The following is a 22,135-nucleotide window of genomic DNA, read 5'->3' on the forward strand; positions in this document are numbered from 1 at the left end:
GGCGAGTCACGTGGGGAGGATAAATACGCAGAGCGTTTATTTCTGCGCCTGTGAACAAAAGGTTTTGTGCATGCGCGCGACGCGAATAAATTTTAATAAAGTTCTGAAAGTAATTCATGAAGTTTTTCATTACATACATTCAAAAATGAACGTATACTTTATATGTAAATAAATGATGGTATATGATAATATACATAAGTACATAATATGTATGTACATGTCAATAGGAGGTATTTGCATTCAGAAAAAAAAGAATGGCTTAAGATAAATCAACACTTATTTTATATTGTATGTCAATTTATAGTTTATGTATTCGACAGCATTTACATACATATGTATGTATGTACATTTGTATATGAAAAACAATAATGCACAAGCGCAAGAACATCATATCACATATGCAAGTATGCCCAAATAACCTTGACTTATGTATGTACACATGTCACAGCACATCACATTTTTACAAGAAATCAAATACACATACGCACTAGTGAACGAGTTTCTTCCTAACAAGTGCAAAAACAATTCTGCTCTATGTATGTATATATACCCACTTTATGCCCAAGCATATATACACACATATACGAGTATACCTACTTGCCTTCTAAACTTCCTACAAAATAATTGTATTCATATGTTACTACATCCATGCACGTTCATGCATTCACGCATATAGTATGCGCGAGCACAGCGCTCCCTTCTTGCTTCCGTGTACTTTTGTCTTTCACCAGTCGACATTCCTAATATTGTACTTACAAAAACACAATATTTTGATAGACGCAAAAGCAACAGCAAGCACAACGCGATGGCCGCTTTGCCACCACACATTCTAAAATGTTCTAGAACACAACAAAAACACATACTTCACATGCGCATGTCGCCCAAAGCTAAAATCTAAGCCTAGCGACTACAAAAACAAAATACATTCGTAGACGCAGTCGCAGCGGCCCTGATTCTATCAGCGACGGCGCTGAACAATTTAGATCAAAAACAAAAAACTTCATTCATAAGTTCGAGCTCATATTTCAATTTCATTCATAAAACGAGCCGCCCATATGCCAATTTTCGCGACCATCCGAAAATAGTCAATATTGGAATATTTCGCGTCGAATTGAAATTATTTGCCAATATTTTGTAAGTCTTGAATTTTTGTGATGTCGAGTGGCCGTATATATGTATGCACGCTTCTATGTATGTAAATATGTGTTCCAACTGCTCGACAGCCGCAGCTGCTGTGAGTCAAGTGTTCGCAAAAGCTACAGTAATAGGCACAAAAAAACGACAAGTAGTATATGAAAAAGTTCTGGCCAGGACATTTCGATACTAGGGAAAATTTCTAAACCATTATTTTTAGTTCTCGCGTGGTATATAATATAAAGTTAACATATTCCTTTACGTATGTGGTTCTCCGATTGATAAAAAGTGCACAAAAGCATATGCATATTAGCAGCAAAGAAATAAACTTACTGTAAAATAAGAGTGCGGTTTTTTTGTAGGCTACTGTGCAGACATTCAGCCTTCCCTTGAAGCACAAAGTGCCAAACATTTAATATTGAAGAAATCACTGAAGCTTCTGCGAGTTGTGTTGATGTGCAGTATTGTTCATAACAAAAGAGACCGATGTCTCAAAATTTGTAACCAAAATTTTTCAATCAATATGTACTTTTTATTTCAAAGCTGTAACACTTAACACTCGACATTAATATAAGTATTCATATACCAAATAATAAATTACACTTCATAAAAAAGGTCTAAAAAGGTATCTAAGTATATTATGGGGCAGTTTTGTTTTCGCTTCATAATTCATAATTTTCGGCACAATGCTGTGCCTTTGAATGCGCGCGGATTCCTTTTTAGCGAATCGTGTGTGAACAACCGCATATGTATTGTAGATATACCGTATTTTCCTGAAGGGTAAGGAGTAGGCGGCCACAGCGAATGGTTGTTGTTCTTTACATGCCCTGTGTCAAGTGTGCGCAGAAGCTTGTGTTCTGGGTTTGTTAGAATGGTGGTAGTTTGTACATATATTTATACACATATGTGAGTATGCGCGTTAGGCTTCCTGGATGGATATTAGAATATTTTCTCATCAATATGTGTATGTAAGTAGTTCAGATTTGACTGAAGAGATTAAATATATGTATGTAGGAATGCATATTCATATGATTGACTTTATGGCTGTTTACATATAAATCAATTCAAATGAATAATGTTATATAGAAAAATTTCTAAATAACAGGTATTAGAAAAACCTGAATACACTATTTTAAATCAATTCTAATTGAACCAAATATAAAAAATGAAATAAAAATATCGAACAAAGAGAAGTGGGTACAGGATTTGAGCCTGAGTCAAACATGAGGCTATGTACCGCATACACAACACGTCTTACACGATTGCGCTAATCTATAATTACTAATGAACTTTTCAAAATCACTCATTTATTCGATTCAGAGTTTTATACGCACATATTCTGCGTTAGTTGAAAGTTTGTATGCGTAATTATATGCATATGTATGCGTGTATGCGCGTTTGGCTTTCTGGACGGATATTAGAATGATATTTTCTCATCAATATAGTTTGGATTTGATGAAAGAGATTACAGACATATGTACATATTTTCTGTTTTGATTGACTTATATAAAAATCAGGTCATATCCAGTATGAACTATTTTATACCGAAAAGAAATTTCCATTTATGAAATACAAAAAAAAAGTATTTTAAAGAAATTTTAATTAAAATAAACTCAACAATTTTACCAAACTTTCCTGGTTTGAATTGTAAAAAAAAAAATGTGCAAGAAAAAAAAAAAATGACTTCAGGACTTGAACCTGAATTAAATACGTCCCAAAAAACAAAACGAATAATTCCGCCGACTTTAGCTTCTGCACCACAAATTAACTGCCGCGCGATCTTCTTAATCGCAAATTTATTCGCTTCGCTGTGGGCACGATTTCCTTAGTAGTGTGCCGAAAAATCTTATGAACTTCCTCAGTAGTTTGGTAAACGCAGAAAAAATCTGAATTGCTGTCCTAGCGTGGTAAGTAAATATAGAAACCCTCCACTCGCGTCAATCGCGTGGTAAATATCTGCAATTCCCCACTCGTGAGCAAAGTTGAATTTGAAATTACCTTATTATGAATCTACAAATTAGAACTCGAAAAAAGCTCATTTAACATTTGCTCCTTCTCATTGCATTAACATTCTCTGGTTTTACTACGTGTTTTTTTTTTTCAATTATTTAAAAAAGATTTTTTCGTTAAACACTATTATATATTATATTATATGTATATGTGTGTAAATTAAAAAATTTGTTTTGCTTTCATTGAGCATTTAGTTACAAAGCACAGCCGATATGATTTAATGCATATTTGCGTTTAAGCCGTTTGCAAATCTTCATATCTTGCTAACGCCAAAAGGCTTCGCTTGTTCAATTCTTCATTACTGACTGAATGTGATATTGAGTGACGGACACTTTCGGACGTACTTAGGTACGTTGTCCATTAACCATTAAATGTTGCACCGGACTTGCATTGCCTGATACAGAAGTAGTTATTTGTCTTACCATTCCGCTGCCAAGTTGTTGTAGAATCCCAGAGCCAGATCCCAATGGTCTCGATGTGTGTATAGTAGAAGTAAGTCTGGAACGGATCGATGGCATGCTGGATGATAATAAAAATGGTAAACTGCTCGATGTATTCGGCTTTGATCCACCCTGTTTGTTGGAGGATAATAAAGGAGATTTCTTTGAAAGATAATGAAGTCTCTTCATAGCATACAAATGCTAATGTCATAAATATGTACATACATATATGTATATGTGTATTGCCATATACATACATGTGTGTGTGTCGGTGTTTCTTGTGCGAATTTTGAAGAAGAATATGTGTGCGTTTATACGCGTACTGAATAATTGGTGAGTTGATTACAATAAGAAATATATACATATATATTTAATTTATATAAACAGTTAATACATATAAATTGAAATTGGCAACACTAATTCATATAATTAATTACAAATTTAATTTTCATTAGCAATCCGATAGTTTTTCCAATTATAAATTTTATTTTAATAATGAAATATTATTAAATTTTGTTAAATTTTATTACTTAGTAAAGCCGCCTTATTGTAGAGCAATGTTATTTTTTCATTTGAGTAATAAAATTTTGTAGTAATAAAATTTTTGCATTAAAATGTGATGGTTAATGCGTATTATTGAAACTGTTGAACAATAATAAAAATTAACGAACCATTTAGGCAACGAATTGAACAACCAATTACACAAAAGAACATTTTAAGTACATAAAACACAATGTCACAAACGAAATTTTAAAACGGAAGCAAAACAGTAAACGTTTAAACAGTAGTCATTATGTTAGCAATAAATAAACGCATATAAATATATGTATGTAGGTATATACTTTTAGCGATATGATTGTTTATAAAAGTAATTTGGTGAAGTAAGTAGTGGTAGGTATTTCTTTATATGTATGCATTTCGCAAGAACAGCTCAACGCAAAACGAACAAGAAATCAACAAACGATAGTGGATATGTATAGGTAATATATGTATATACCTATGCATGTATTGTAGGTACGCTGTACCTGAAAAAATATTCTCAAACCTTTGAAAAAATCCCAGTTCTCAATTTGACATTCAGCATTGCTTATCATTTGAAACTAAATATTTTCCAAACATTTTCTCAAATGTCTGTTATCAATTTTAGTAGGTGTTAAGAAGGATTTGACAAAATACTGGCATCCCTATTGCTTGAAAATGACTAATTTTCAACATGAAAATAAGTAAGATGGCTGGTAGATACACCTGTAAATTAATTAAATTTCGAAAAAAGCATGTTTTTATTTATTTAGAGTCTACCCCATTTATCCACATAAGTAAATGGAATTTACATTCCACAATTTTAGACTGAGAAAAAAAATTAACTAAATCAGGAATTCATGTTCAAACGAAGAAGCGTACAAAATTGAGTGCCCTTAAAATATTTTACAAATCTCCTGTGGCAACCAGACTGAACGGACGACCCGATGGCAACCCTAACAATAAGAGGACAATATAAAAACGTAATTGAACAAACAGAGTTTGATCGAATCGCCGGCGAGTACAGACGCGTTGTACTAATTCGCATCACATACATTTTTCTTTAAATCTAATTTAATCCTAATTTTAAACTAAATATTAATGTAATTAAAAACTAAAAATAAAAAATACGTTTTTATTGAACCGAATACAATTAATTGCCACTATGCCCACATCTCCCTTTCGGTATTTCACCATTCAAACGTCCATTCGGGTTTCACAGCTTCTTTCAGCTCGTTTGTGTTGCGAAAAACTTTATTTCTTAGTTTTCTGGTCAAACCCGATTTATTGATATCAGACAATTCAACGGGTGTTTAAAGTAGGTTAGGGCATTGGTAGATAAACTGATTGTTTTCTGATAGAAAGCAATATTGTGCTATATACCCAAGGGTTCGGCTATTTAACTTCGCTTTACGCATATTTGGCTGTTGCAATTTATCCAGAAGGCATACTCTCATTTATCCTTTTGGCATATCCAGAAGGCCTCGTTTTCGTTTTTATTGGGTGGGTCTCAAACCCAGCGCTCAAACAGCTTTGCTGGATTGCTTTGCCTTCTCACATTAGCGCGCTATCGAACGGGTGGTCGGAAGCTTCGCAGAGGATTGTTGCGCTAGCCCGAAGTTGTGAGCTGCTTGGACCATATGCAGAAGAATCTTCCTGGCCACTCCCAAGTGAATAACAAGCAATGACTTTCTCCACTTGCGTGAACTTCTACATATGGGACCATTTTTCCATCTGGATAAAGAAGTAAAGCGAATGGGTTTGGTAGTGAACGAGGACAAAACGAAGTACCTCCTGTCTTCAAACAGCTCACAAACAGTCGGCACACTCGCTTATCGGTCGGCGCACGTCACTGCTAACAGATATGATTTCAAGGCTGTAAGAGACTTCATTTATTTGGGATCCGGCATTAATCGATAATAACGTAAGTCTTAAAATTCAACGGAAAATTTCTCTTACCCTGTAAGGCCAACTGCGGACAAAGTAGGCAATTGAGTAATAAAGTCCTCTCTCGACGAACAAAACTAACACTCTACAAGACTCTCATCATACCCGTTTTAATGTGTGGCGCAGAAGCTTAGATGATGACAACATTCGATGAGGCGTCCCTTGGAGTGTTTGAGAGAAAGATTCTGCGGAAGATTTTGGACCTTTGTACAGAAAATAAAGATCCAGCGGCTACGTTGGCTGGATCATGTCGTCCGAGTGGATACAAACGCCCCGGCTCTGAAAGTATTCGATGCGGTCCCAGCTGGTGGTAGCAGAGGAAGATCAGGTGAAGAAGGGCTTGGCTCCAACTCACGCCAGTTAGCGCGAGAAAGAAACGCCTGGCGCGCTTTGTTAAACTCGACATAAGCGGTTATCGCGCCAATCAAGATGGAGAAGATATCCAGAAGGCATTCTATTAAGCACTCTTTCCAACATCTGCACTTGAAGCACAGCCCTACACTATTATAAAACCATCTCCATGCTTATAATTAGCCTTTATATTCTTCAACTCAAATTCAGTATTGGGCTTTCTGCAGTCATAACACTGACCATTCTGCCCATTTAAGTTATATTTGCTTACATGAGTGTGTACTACCTTAAAAGAATAGAATAAGTGCAAAAGGAAATGATTTGGTTATGTTTACCATTTTCCCAAAGTCTATACCTTGAGGCAAATTTCTTTCGAGCGCTCTAATAAATCGCTTCTTTCGCGCAGTTTGCCCGTTATCTTTCTTGAACACATTTTGAACTGTATCATCGTAAACCTTTTTATTAGTATATTCCTTTAACCTTTTATTAAGTTTCACGTCTGATGCAAAGTGACTTTCTAACCTCCCCCCTCTTAAAATCGACCAATCTTCGTCATCATTAAGTTCCGTTCACTGACTTAGGCGGCTTGTATCTTCTAATTAGGTATTGCACTATTGAATGAATTCCGCTTTTTATGTTTATCACTTCAAAACTTTTAGCAAACAAGAAACTGTAGTGGTTTTTATGAAATTTGATTCGCATGTTGACCGCGCACTTGAAATATAACGATATCCTGGCGCATTCTATGATATTTATGTATGCGTAATAATTTTGACATGAATTCCCCGAATTTATTTATTTTTACTTCCAGTATAAAAAGGTTGAATGTAAATATAATTTTTTACATGTAGTTAAATTGAATACACTATAAATATATGCAACACATGTTGTTTTCAAAATATTATTAATTTATCGTTAAGTAAATTGGTTTTAAATTTGAACGCTGCATGCACATACATAGGTATGAATGCAAATTTAATAATCCATTTTTTACGTGAATCATAATACCATATTCACTAACAAACATTAATTTGTTATCATAATTTGGTATTTTTTTCGTATCATTGGCAATACTTAATACTTAATATTAGCTTGGGGCAAAAGAAATATATTATTTTCATTTTTTATTTTGCGCAAATGATTTAAAACTGTTTTATGGCCGATCTTTAACTCTTGAGCGATGATACGACTACTAACATTCCGGTCAAAAATGCCTGAACGAAATCGACGAAACCAAAATTGCATGTAATTAGCTGTTATGGTATCGGCACCATAAACACTATTCACTACTTCATTGACCTGGCTTGCATTTTCGCTTTTATCAAAGAAAAACTGTTACCGAATTTTTTCTTTGTTGCCTTCCATTGTTAACACCCTGTAACTCACAACTGAATGAAACAAACAAAAAAGAGGTTGTCTGTAAAGTCGGTTTACTGACGATAGTTTAAGAAAATACGTCATAAGAAAATACTGATGTAATGGTTGCAATTTTCAAAACAAAATTTTAATTTTATTTGTTTGATAGATATTTTGTATGGATATAGAGAAGGAGGTAAATGGAATCGCAATGGAATAGGTCAAGTTACATTTACACAAACGTGAAAAATGACGAAGCATTTATCAAATTCATGAAAGATATGTTCAATTTCGATTGTGAATCAGACGTTAATAAGTCAACAACACTAAGAGGCAACATCAGCGATTTGCCTTTTTCAAGACACATTACACTCGAAACACTCCCTTTCATATTTCCTACTTTTCCTCTCATCGTCCTATTCTCAACAGAGAAATGGTTCATTACCATGCACACAGGAAGAAGGCATATGCAAATACAAATACATACCATGATGGAAAGAATAATGAGATGGCGCCTATCGTGGTCCCGTTACTTTGCGCTCAGCGAATTTGACAACTAGTTACGTGATTTTAGCTCCAGTATGGCCAGATTACTATTTTCGTAACTTGATTTAGCATTTTTTTTTTATTATTTAGTCTCGGAGTTTTAGTTCTTTCTTCATGACATTTTTCTAGCTGTTCTAATTAAAATGTCATGTTTATAATTTTGTAAAATATACATTTTTTAATAATTATTTAAATAATTCACTCAGTTTTATTTAGCTTTACTTTTTTTTAACATCTGGGGGCATTGCCCGCGATTGCAGGTGTTGTTGGTGTTCTTCTGCTTTCGGCAGTCAAATCTCTTTCTCGCTGCTGCAGTGTTGCCTAGCTTTGGATATAAAAACGCACTAAAATGCCCATTCAAAGAAAATAACCCAACACATTTTTATTGAATCACTTAAAGAACTTTGTATGCGTGACAAATTGTCTTTAAAATGTGCGTTTTTTTAAATAAATGTGTTATGCTTATGTTCAACTTAATTTATGAGGTTTTTTTGTTAAGCGAGACTCTTTTGTTAAGGGAACGACTTTTTTGCTATATTTGAAGTTATGTAACTAGGTAAGGTACTCTTTTTGTAAAAATGTCAGTATGGTTTCTTTAGTATTTTCTGGTATTTTCTTGTTTATTTTTACAATGAATAACTCTTAATGTCCTATGTCTCACTAAGGATTGATGACTGGAAGAAACGATTACACCTCTATGATTTTAATTCGTATTCAATAAATTCAAAGGCTTTTTAAAATGTGTAAAAAGGTTTTCAATCTTAAGAAGAGTTGAGAGAGGGGCATTTAATATTTTTGCATAACCTTAAATGGAGCCAACAATTAAATTTGCACTTTCAAATTATCAAATTTTATAAGAGTAAAAAAATTTTCATTAGCACTAAAATCTTCTCAGAGTGACCTTTTTTAACCTTTTTTTGTTTAATAATATAGTTTGTTTTTTAGCTTAAAGTTTCGGTAGCTTTAAATTAAAAAAAAAGAAACAAACACGAAACTTAAAAATTTTTGCATTTTGGGTATAAAAAAGCACTAAATTTATTGCGAAGAGTAAATGGTTGGCAATACTGCACAACTCAGCAAACGTGACGCCACGTACGCTCTGATGGGCGCAATCCTCTTTCTATCATTCTTGAATACATACCTATGTATGCTCACTAGGAGTGGGACTATTTTCGAATAATATTCGAATAAACATTATTCGAATAAAACGAATAATACTATTCGTTTCAAATAATTCGAATAGTTCATTATTCGAATACCTTACTATTCGAATACCTCACTATATATTCATTTATATCAGGGAGAAAATGCTTTTAAAAATATAAAAATTACATTGGCCCTTCTCATGGTGCTAAACAGTTTTTCTCGATTTTTGAACATTGTGATTTTTTGATTTGACCGCTTCATGTTTCAATTAGCTAATATGATAAGATTTCTTTGGTATTGTTCTTGATAAAACATCGACAGGTATACATACTTATATGTATGTGCATAACTAAATGTGCATAAAAACATCAGAGCGTTTCTAAAAAAATATTTGGTTTTCCCTCGTAACAATTCTTGTGTTTAGACGCCTTAATATTAATATTAGGGTGGCCCGCACCGCACTTTTCAATTTCCCATATAAATTGTATGGAGAAATATGATTTCATATTTTCTATGTCCGCATCGGTTTTAACACTCTCAGTAACGGATCGAAATAATGGTTTTCTCTCAAACGATAAATATGGAGCCTTAAAATCTTCTTTTCGAATAGTAAGGTATTCGAATAGCATTATTCGAATAAACGAATAAAAAATTCGAATAAATATTATTCGAATTACGAATACCTCTCGAATAATAATAATTTTTATTCGAATGCCCTAATGCTCACTCAAGTAGGAGAGAGCCAGATATCGAACGTTGCCGAATGCGGGGGCCGATTGAGCTCTTTGTCGTTCATTCTGCGCTTTCGCTTGCAGTTCAAGCAAGGTAACGACCATGAGCAAGATAACGACGATTGAGCACGATAACGACGATTGAGCAAGATAACGATGATTGGGCAAGATAACGACACATTTGTTCGTGCGTGCAGCCGGCTAAATCGAATTATAAGACGTTATCACGTCAAAAAAAAAACAGCAAGCGAATGTTTTTAGTGTGAAATGTCACCTTGACAACGAGCATAAACCTTAAATTGTTCCATTGGTACTTTACGAGATATCGATCACTACAGCCATCTGCCGAGGAAGTAATACATTTATTTTTTCCCAAACTAATATAAGAGCAATGGGTTCCATTCCGTTCCATTTGTGCTTGAGATGGAGTTGAGGACTCTTCAATTTGAGAACTAAGCATATTCAAATTGTGCCTTTTAGTTGGAGAACGTTTATCAACGGTAAGTTTAGATGGAATTGAGAACTAAAGCTGAAGATTTGAGAAAATGGTTAGTTATCAAATTCCCCTCAACTTGAGATAGAACAAAACGTTTATTGGGAGTAAAGAAAATATTTATTGAAAAATCGATACTTGTAGTAGAATACGTAAATGCTTATTTTACGCTCATGATTTCGAATCTGTGCTTGCGAATAGAGCGAAATAATCGAAAAAATAATAATATTTGCAAACAGTGAGGAACAGCTGACCAATATTCGCTAGCAGCTATTGCTCAATTCAGCCTGCTAAATTTCTCTCGAGTAACTCGCTAGTAAGCATATTCGAACTCCACTATCAGGTATGTATAGTGTACCGGCAGTGTACAAAAAGCAGAGGTGTATAGTTACCATTTTAGAGTAGGCAAAGGACAGTTGAATGCATTTGTTTATATTTGTGTGTAAAAAATGAAATACATAGTTGTACTTGTAGATATATATTTATATACTTTTGTGTGTGTAAAACAGTGGGTAAATAAATGATTTGTACATCACGCGTTGTCAAGTCAAAGCGAAAACGTGTACTCACGATCATGCTCCGTACAAGCTGCGATAATTTCCAACTAACCGAAAGTAAATGAAATAAAAAATATGGTTGGATAAACAATGGAATGAATACATTGGTAGAGAATTTGCTTAGAGATTGAAAATAATACGAAAATCAATACAAAACCAAAACGAACATTAAATCACACATATGAAATAATGAAATTATGCCCACTGAGATAATCACATAGGAAACTTGATGTATTTACGTAATTAACTGAGTAATTGAGAAAAGCTCACGCTGCGGAACACTCAGATTTAATGCGAAATCGAAAAACATTTGCACGCCTATAAAGATAGCTGCAAATATGTATGTATGTGTATGTAACCAAGACACGTACATTAAGTAGATATTGAACGTTTACGATTTTGATCTCTGAGTAGTTGTGACGGTTGCAGTTATTCAGATGCACGAGTATAACATTAAAATAAGGAATTTTATGAATCGGCATGCAAATTTGAAAACACCACGGCGAAATAAAAAATACACTGACGCTCACATGAAATAAATAAAAACAGTTATGTATTTATGTATATAAATACAAAAATATGCTCGTGTTTGGCCGGTAGAACGGAATTAAGTCATGTACAACATTAAATACAGTAGATTCTGTTTTTATGCGGTATATACGTTCCGCAAGAAACAGCATAAAAAAAGCTACCAGTTCTATAGTAAAACTATAGATACGTTTCAAAAGTGCTAAGAACCGCATATATCTGAAATAATGTAATAAAATCGCGTAAAAAAAGGGCACTAGTCCCATCTTATACCTATAGATACGTTCCTCAGACCGCATGAATCTGAAATAATTAAATAAAATCGCATAAACAAAATATTGTATTTTTGAAAATTATATCTTTATTTAAGAAACGTCAGAATCGAAAAATAAATTTACGTCAGAAATAGAATCAGACAATACCCACATGTTGCGCATTCGTTTAGGATTTGGCGTAAAATCACTTTCGTAACTTGAGGAAATGTACACGTCTGATCTAGATGGGTTTGCAGGCGGTTCCATACTTGTAGGGTTAGCATTTCTGATGTAATCTGTGATAAGTTTTTGCTTAGCTGGTTTAGAATCTTGTTTATATGTACAATTCCCGATAGGTCGACATGCATTTTTTAATTTAAAAAAAAAAGGCACTATTTCAAAACCGCATAAAAAAAAGCCGCATAAAAACAGAACCTACTGTATTTAAAAGTTACAACTCATAGATAAGGTTAAGCATTTGTCAAATATAATTTCAGTTATCAAAATTATAGTTTATCAAATAGCGAATGCAGCCTAACATTTCCTACTCCCTACAATGAGGTCTATACTTTTGTACATGCCCCGAAATCGACTAATTATACGACTATGACTATTCGACTAAAAAAAAAGCTCCGTTTTCACTTTATATGGTCCCACTTGTCTTTTTCCTGTTCGCATGCCTCAAGCTACCACTTCGCGGAAAGCGTTTTGAGACGGTTGAAGGGGGAAAACAGAAGTTCTAAACAACTCTAAATATGCATTATGGAAATTGTTTTAAAGATTGAAATGAATGAAGTAAAAAAAATATATATATATAATTGGCGCGTACACTTGTGTTAAGTGATTGGCAGAGCTCCTCCTCCTATTTGTGGTGTGCATCTCGATGTTGTTCCACAAATGGAGGGGCCTAAAATTTTAGAGCCGACTCCGAACGGCAAATGGTTTTTTTGAGGATCTTTTTCAATGGCAGAAATACACTCGTAGGCTTACCATTGCCTGCCGAGGGGCGACCGCTATTAGAAAAAAACTTTTTCTATCATTTTGCTGTTTCATGCACGGGGATTCAAACCTCTCGAATGGGAGTCACGCACCAACCCATTCGTCTACGGCGGCCGGGAATAAAATAATAGGCTTTGTATATTAAACCACTTCTGTGTAAATTTTGAGCAAAAGTTAGGGATGAATGCGCCCACAATTTGTGGCAATTGTGGGTGTCAACAAATAAGAAGACTAAAACATGATTGACTCGAATCATCAAATGCACCAGGTTTGAATCACGTTTACATAGACAAAAATACAAAGTGGCTCCAAACAGCCTCTTCTCTTGATACAAGAGTCTAGAGTGCAAGAGTAATGACTACTTTAGCTCACTCATAGGCAGCTAAAAATCTACGAATACGAAGGTTGCTTTAAGAGGTCACCTATGAACGAGAAGCATTTTTTGAGCGTATCTTATAATTAGGTGGACACTAAAAAGTGGAGAAACGTTGAACGAATCACATTGAGCGAAAATGTGACTATTATAGAATAGATTTCTAAGACTTATCAAACCACTCCCAGATATGTATACTAACAAATTTCTACACTTTTCATTTATTTGTTTATTTATTTGTTAACCTTGCCTTATAAAAAATCTGCATGCGAAAACATTTAATTACAATTACATTCCAACGAAAACAGTTTATTTGAAATTATATTGTGTGTGTGAGGTTTCGAATACCAACAAACGGGAATCGTAAATAAATAAACAATAAATTAGAATTGAAATAAGAATATATAATTATGAAGCGGTTACTGTAACTGTCGGTATAGGTGTATATAATATTATAGGATTGACATTTTTTTATTAAAAGGTTTCAAAACTAACTTTAAACAGTTTCAAGCCACCCATACCACCTCTACACTAACCACTTCATCCGTCATAGGAAATAAGATAACTTCCATGAACAGTTAATATAGTACGTTTTGATTTTATTAAAATTAGAAAGATAAAGGCTTCCTTCGAGTTATTTGTACGAAAACGGTTAAGATGTACTAAATGTAGGAGAATGTAACTTTTTATCATTTGACGAGCGTGCGAAGGCGAGTATGAGCTTTCATTAATGGTATGAAACGAACAAGATACACATTTGTTTAGTAGTTCACACATTACAAAAACAAAGCAGCAATGTTGGTTAGTTACAGTTATTTATGCGAATATTCGTATATGCGAACAGCGCAACGCCCTCGCACAAAAGACCTGAAGAGTGATTTCAATGGCAAAAATTGTTGAGACGTTTTTTAGACTTACAACATAGGCCGACGAAGAGGATACCGAAAACCTCGATCCGGAACTACCGCGTGCACCAAAACCATACGTCTATTCGAGAAGGAAGTGTAGAGGGCATTTACCATTTACCAATTACCATATCGTATATGTAGTTGTTATGTGGTGAAATATTAAGTAGTAAGTAAATGAGAAAAATATTTCCGAATTTCAATACTGATGATAAATTTAGTTTTCTTCTTTTCGTTTTTTTTTTAAGAAACAATAAAAAGTAGCTTCTAACTAACTAAATAATGTCTGCGTATAAGCTGCTTCAAAAATAAAAAAATAGTTTTAATATGAACAATTTATGGAGCTATGCGATAGTAAAGCGTTTGCATAGAATGTATATCGTTTTTTTTTTTTTTTTTGAATTCACTAAATGGACGAACTATTTATGCAGGTATATGTATAAATTTACTTGTTTTGAGAAAGTAAAATTTCACTACAAACAGTATACATATGTATATGAACAATTTTTTTTTTATTAATCACAATAAAAGTAGCACAGGGTAACCCCGCCCAACCTATAACTACATACTTAGTCAAAACAAAAATTTTAAACTCATTAAGCATCTTTGCAATGGATTCACCAAACAAAATAGAAAAACGAATCAATAGAAAACAAACTGAATTCAATGAACAGGGTCAAAAAATATAAATCAGCGAGCGCGCATACAAATGTAGACGCTGTAAGATGAATTGGAGTTGGATGTGGTGCAAGGAAGGCGGCTACTTACAGTACCACGTCGTTCCTTTGGTCCAATGCTCGAGTGTCGGCGTGTTGGCAGTCCAGAGCCTGGCATTCTACCAGGAGAGGATGCATACGATGGCGCTATGCGTGTTTTCGGTTTCATCAAAGTGTTATCCGAGAGACGCCAGTTGGGGAATGCATTAGCAACACGCGGGAAGTTACTATCGGGCGATGATAGCGAGCAACCGAACCACGAACCTCCCAGCATGCCTGAACCTGTAAATAAACGAGCTGCAAAAATTAAAAATATTCGAATCAACATATCGCCCGCTGATGGCTGCGCAAAATATGGTACATATGTGGTACACATATCTGTAAATATGTATACATATATGGATAGAGGTTTAACTTTGTTCACTTCTGTTAGTAGTAATACTCGACACATCAAAGTCCCTAACCAAAGTTAAGCCCTGAAATACGTAGGTAATGCATTAACTTCGCGAAACAACAGTCGACTATGGCGTACGCGCCTATCTCTAATAACGGAACACGAGTACAGTTGGAAGAAGCTAAAGTTATAACAGAAGACGAGTACAGTTTGATGTAAAAAAAAAAAATTGTAATTAAATGGAATACCCTGGACTTTTATTCCGCCATTTAAACAATAGCGCAAGAAAAAAAATTAATGCTCCAGCTTGCGAGGGGTTTTTGCATTTCAAAGCTTAGCTATTCGGAAAGATTTTAATATAATTTAAAGGAGTCTCTAAAGAGGGCGCGGTTATGTTCAAAAATATGGTTAAAAATCATTAATTCTTGCTGTTACATCAAAAAAGAATCAATCGATCGAAGTATTTCTTCTTTGTAGCTAAATGTTGAATTGTTTATTTTTGTTCTGCCACAATAAAATAAGTTAACGCTTCTGAATCGTTAAGATCATTCTATGAGCATATTAATATAAAATGGTCTGTATTTTCTAAATGGCAAGTATTATAAAAATATAAGTTAACACAAACAAAATTATAAACTCCATTTATTAAAGTAAACAAAATTATTAAATTCATTTTATTCATTTTATGCTGATATGCAACTTTTTCATTTCACCTAATTTAAGTTTAAACTCTTTTATATAAATTTCGCAATAATTATTATTTGACACTTTTGTTTACCTCAATTTGGTAATTCTTGCGAAATCAATATTTGCAATAAATGCATGTTTGCTCACTTGTGACATTAGAGTTTTGACACTCCCTTACAAAAGGTCGCATTTAAGAAGGGCGAAAAAAGTGGAAAAATTGAATACCTTTGAATAAAAATGGTAGCAAAAAATGTTTCCTTTTTACTTAAATTATAAATGATACAAACGGAAATTCCCAGAAATGATATTAAAAAAAGGTTATTAAGTTAAACCCAGATTGATATTTTGTGAATGAATTTTCAAATTGGAAACTGATCACGAAGTTGGGAAGTTTTGCTAATTTTACCTATTATATTACCTAAGCATTATGGCCCTAATGAAAGCCTTTCAGAGGAGAAGCGAACTCATCATAAATTGAGTTGACTAAGAACAAGCTGTGAGCATACTCACGTCCACGTAAGTTTCTAGTTTTGACCCCCAAGTCGACATTATTCTTACATTCCTAACTACTTGACAAACTAGCCCGGGCATGAAACACCAAATGATAGAAAATGTTGTTTATAATAATATCGGAGGCTCCTCGACAGGCAATGGCACACCTCCGAGTGTATTTCTGCCATGAAAAAACTCCTCATAACCTCTCTCCATCTGCCATCAGTAGGCTGCGATTAATTACATATTGTTAAATGGCCTCTTTTTTGTACTTATGTACCTTTAACCTGTAACCTAGTAAGTACTCCCCGAACCTGTATTTGAAAGGCATCGGATTCAAATTGTCAAAGCGTCCATCTTTCTCGTTGCCCCAAAAATATGCTTTATGGTATCCCGATTTAAGCTGTATGTCAGTATGTTTTCCACATCGTTTTGGTTATTCACATACCGAGCAAGTGCTTATACACCCTTTTGAAAACGAAATGTTTTTCCTACAAATTTTACTTTTCTTCCACTTTTGCAAAAATTTCTATAGTTAGCAACCCAGTGTCTTGCTAAGGGAGCCGATTTGTGAAGGGGGAATGAGAAAGCTGCTTACTGAGCAAACCTTTTATTATTGAATAATGGGTTACCATAATAGTAAATATAAAGTAAGAAATTTGTAAATTTAGTGGCAGTTTTAAGAATAACTCGAATAAAGTCGGTCGTAAAGACTTTAAACAAATTTTTTTTAGCTTTTTCATTTCGTAAAAGCTTAAGTGGCGCCCGAGCAGTATAATTAGCCCTTAAAATTCGATTTTTGGTCCCTTAGTAGCATAAAGCAAAACGGTGGTACTACGTGCCAGCCTTACCGGAGGCTAAAAAAAGTGGAAAAGGAAAAATCCTTATCTAAATAAATATCCATAGAAAAAGTGACTTTAAAATAGCTATCCTTAAGATAGGAAAAAAGAGAGTTAAGATTGACATTCCTTGAAAAAATAAATGATTTTCAAAATATCCTTAGGAAAATTAAGGATCTAAAGCAATAAAGAACTAATTAAAAAAATAACTTTAAGAAAATATGAAAAAGTGACTCTACTTAAAGAAAAAGTTTATGAAAAAAAAGTGAATTCATAAAAAATCTATAAAAAAACCCCAAAGGAAAAATCTAAGTGTAAAGCCTACCAACAGAGGTCCTGAAATCTCATCAACAAATTTAGCCGTAAATATCTAAGAAGGACGAAAAGGCAAAATTAACTCAACAAAAGTCCTAAATACCCATCAGGGAAATTAGCAAATCAAAATAATTTGATTAGGCCCCCTGTGCTTCCTCAGAATCCTAATCCCGGTCAGTTAAGCATAGATGACCTGACTGCGCTCATCTCTAGGATATCGACTGAAATATTAAGAAATCAGGGACCACAGGTAGTACAAGTGGTACTAAACCCAAACGTAGATCCGAGGGACGATGTGGACCAGGTAATTGACGACGGGCATAGGAATAATTTAAAGGACTTAGACAAGATACCCGACGTAGTCAAATGCCTTAAGGAATTCTCAGGGCAACCAGGAGAATTCAGCTCTTGGAAAAGGAGCGTATACAGAATACTTGCCATTTACGAGCCCATCAGGGGAACACCCAAGTACTTTGGAATTCTAAGCATAATCAGAAATAAAATAACGGGCAATGCGGACATTGCTTTAGAGTCGTACAACACGCCTCTCAACTGGGCCGCCATTTCAAAATGTCTTATGGCACATTATGGTGATAAGAGAGATGTGTCAACGTTGGAGCACCAGATATCAACGCTGGTGCAGGGAAATAAAACTGTTTCCGATTTTTACCAGGATGTTTACACACACCTTTCACTCATCTTAAATAAAATAGGGTGTTTGGAAACAAGCAACGAATCGCTCATATTGTTAACAAAGTCGTATAGGGAAAAGACCCTCGACACATTCATCAGGGGCTTAAACGGAGACTTACCCCGACTCCTAGGTATGAAGGAGCCCGTCGATTATACATTTTTGCCTAAAACTGAAAAACCAAAGTTATAGGTCAGGTCATACGCATCACGTAAAAAAATATCAAACCCCACAATTACCTCCCAGAAAACATTTCCATCCAAATCAGAACATGCCTCAAATATACCAACAGGGATGGCAACCTAGATATCAGACTTTCCCACATAACTCGTATAACCCACCAAGACCCCCTAAACCACAACCACGGCCAGAACCGATGGACGTAGATCAGAGCCTACGGTCAAGACACATTAACTATATGAATCGACCCCATCAAAATCAGAATAATTTTTCAGGGAAAAGACCACCTTCGGTACAGAACCAACAGAGAAAAAATCAAAGAACATTCCATATAGACACCAAAAGTAACCCTACCGAAGAAGACCCTTCAAAACTAACCGACGTCTATTTTTTAGCTTATTGAGCTCTTCGTTGCCTTATTTCGAAGTGAGGACGGAGAGCGGTAACATTCTCAAATTTCTTGTAGGCACGGGATCCAGCAATAACTATTTACAACCGCATCTAGCGAGGAAAAAAATTGAAAATGAAAAACCGGTTTTTGCAAAATCAGTGGTAGGAGATATAAAGATAACAGAATTTGCATTTGTCAAATTATTTAATTTGGAAGAAAAAATAAAATTTTTTCTAATGTCATCTTTAAAAACTTTTCACCGTATCTTAGGAAATGATACGCTTAGAGAATTGAATGTTGTAATCCATACGGGGGACAGTTTTATGACGTTGGAAAATGGAAGGAAAATATGTCTTAAGCAATTGGAAACAAAAACAGTTAACAATATAGAAATTAAGTTGGATAAACTAACAAATGGGCAAAGAAAGGAGATGAATGCTATTGTAAAAGAACATGCAAAACTTTTTTCAATGAAAAATTAACTTATACAACAAAAGTTGTTGGGAAAATTAGAACTGAATCAAATATTCCAGTTTACACAAAGCTATATCCATACCTTGCATCTTTAAAAACAGAAGTTGAAAGACAGGTAGAAGCACTTTTACATGATGGTATTATTAGACCATCAAGGTCACCTTACAATTCACCCGTGTGGATTGTACCCAAAAAACAAGATTCAGCGGGGAATAAGCAATACCGCATGGTAATCGATTATCGCAAGCTTAATAAAATTACAATCGCGGATAAATACCCTTTCCCTGAAATAGCTGAAGTAATAGCACAGCTTGGCAATAGCAAATTTTTCTCAGTGCTTGATTTGAAAAGTGGTTTTCACCAGATTCCACTAAAAAAATCTGATACTGAAAAAACAGCCTTTTCAATAAACAACGGCAAATATGAATTCACACGTTTGCCATTTGGCTTGGAAAACGCCCCATCCATTTATGTCAGCAAATCGGAGATAGAACACTTTCAACATATAAGAAAGATTACTAGGACATTGGAAGATGCCGATATGAAGGTGCAGCTCGACAAATGTAATTTTTTTAAGAAGAACGTGGATTTTTTGGGTTTCGTTATATCCGAAAACGGTGTAAAAACCAATAGGGTAAAAGTGGAGGCGATCCCAAATTTTCCACAACCTAAAACGTTGAAAGAACTACGTAGTTTCCTGGGTATGTCAGGGTACTACCGACGTTTTATAAAAGACTACGCAAAAATTGTAAAGCCCCTGACATCCCTTTTGAGAGGGGAAGGAGGCCGAATATCCAAGAATTAATCGGCAAATGTGAAAATTTTCCTGAACAAAGCAGCGTTAGAATCTTTTGGTAAAGTAAAAAATTCCCTTATGTCTGAGGATGTTGCTCTCGCATATCCGGACTACGGAAAGGACTTCGAACTGGTAACCGATGCTTCCAATTTTGCAATCAGTGTGGTTTTGTCGCAGAATGATAAGCCTATAGCATTTATATCAAGAACTCTCAATCAAGCGGAGGAGCAGTACGCCGCGAACGAGAAAGAGATGCTAGCCATTATTTGGGCTTTAAACGCACTCAGAAACTATTTATATGGTTCGGTCAAGGTCAAAATCTATAAAGATCATCAGCCATTAACATATGCGCTTAGTAATAAAAACCACAATAGCAAGATGAAACGGTGGAAAGCAATTCTGGAGGAATATAACTACGAATTGCTCTACAAACCCGGCAAAACAAACGTAGTTGCAGATGCTTTGTCCAGAATACCACCCCAGGAATCACCGCTTAACACACTATCAATAGCCACAAACTCTGACGTAAGTTCATCGCACGGTTTAATATTGAGCATAGAAGCCCCTATTAATTCATTTAAGATCCAGATCTTTCTAAAAACAGACGCAACTTCTACTTACCAGTTTAAAATTGTGTTTCCAACTTACCATAGACATATAATTACGGAATAAAACTATTCCGAAGAAATTCTTATCTCTATTTTAAAACGTTATCTTAATCCTTCAGTTATAAACTGTATAAAAACGGATGAACACGTAATGGGAAAAATTCAGCGAGTGTACCCCTTGCATTTTAACAAATATAAAATTAGGTTCACGCAGGTGGAAGTCGAAGATGTCACCGACATTCAACACCAGGAAGACATAATTGTGAGATTTCATAATAGAGCGCACAGAAACGCTAAGAAGAATAGAACGCAAATTTTGGAAAAATATTATTTCCCAGCGATGGCAAACAAAATTAAGAAAATTATCAAAAACTGTAAGACTTGTAAACTGAACAAGTACGACCGGCACCCTCCAAAAATGGAAATACAGCCAACACCCATTCCTAAGTATCCTGGTCAGTTAGTCCACCTGGATATGCTATTGATGGGGAAAACACTAATTTTGACAGCTGTGGACAAGTTCTCAAAATATGCAACGGCAAAATTAATTAATTCACGAGCAGCGGAAGATATAAGACAACCTTTTTTCAATGGTACCAATGTCAATAGTGTTAGACAATGAGAAATCTTTCAATTCTGATTCCATTCATTTTATGATAGAGAATGAGTTAGGAAGTACAATTTTTAGAACTTCCCCATACACTAGTTGCTCGAATGGTCAGGTAGAGCGATTCCATTGCAAGAAATTATGCGTTGCCTACAGGTTGAACAAACTCATCGTACATTTCAAGAATTACTGGACAGATCAGTAAGGGAATACAATTATTCCATTCATCCAGTTATAGAAAGGAAACCTATAGAAGCATTCTTTGGTTGACGTGTAAGTAGCGATCCTAATTTGCTGGAAAAGGACAGAAATGAGACAATAAAGAAACTTTCAGACAAACAAATGACTGACTTAAATTATCATAACGCGAAAAGATTTCCGCCAAAGGAATATAGGCAAGGAGAAGAGACTTTTGTCAAATTAAACATAAGACTAGGAAATAAATTATCTGCCAGATATAAAAAGGAAATAGTGGCAGAAAATTATAATACAACTATTAGGACGCAATCTGGTCGAATTGTGCATAAAAATAATATCAAACAGTCTTAGGAATAAAATCAATCTTCATTTTTTTTTTCTCTAACAATGTGGCCTTTAATGACTATTTTAACTTTAACTACATTAGTACATACCCAGCAGATTCATATTCACGACCT

At 34.6% G+C, this 22,135-nt stretch overlaps 1 protein-coding gene across 1 annotated transcript in view; it reads right to left on the reverse strand.

Moving 5' to 3' along the window:
- Positions 1-3,488: 3,488 nt before the first annotated feature.
- The window catches only part of LOC128861788 (SCY1-like protein 2), a 157,082-nt gene continuing 138,435 nt past the window's right edge, over positions 3,489-22,135 (reverse strand). The window contains exons 16-18 of the mRNA XM_054100167.1: positions 15,058-15,287; positions 14,303-14,371; positions 3,489-3,716 (exon numbers count right to left, since the gene is read on the reverse strand). Coding sequence (XP_053956142.1) covers positions 3,489-3,716; positions 14,303-14,371; positions 15,058-15,287 — 527 coding nt within the window. The remainder of the gene's footprint in view (positions 3,717-14,302; positions 14,372-15,057; positions 15,288-22,135) is intronic.

The sequence above is a fragment of the Anastrepha ludens genome, chromosome 4 (assembly GCF_028408465.1).
Source record: "Anastrepha ludens isolate Willacy chromosome 4, idAnaLude1.1, whole genome shotgun sequence".
NCBI lineage: Eukaryota > Metazoa > Arthropoda > Insecta > Diptera > Tephritidae > Anastrepha > Anastrepha ludens.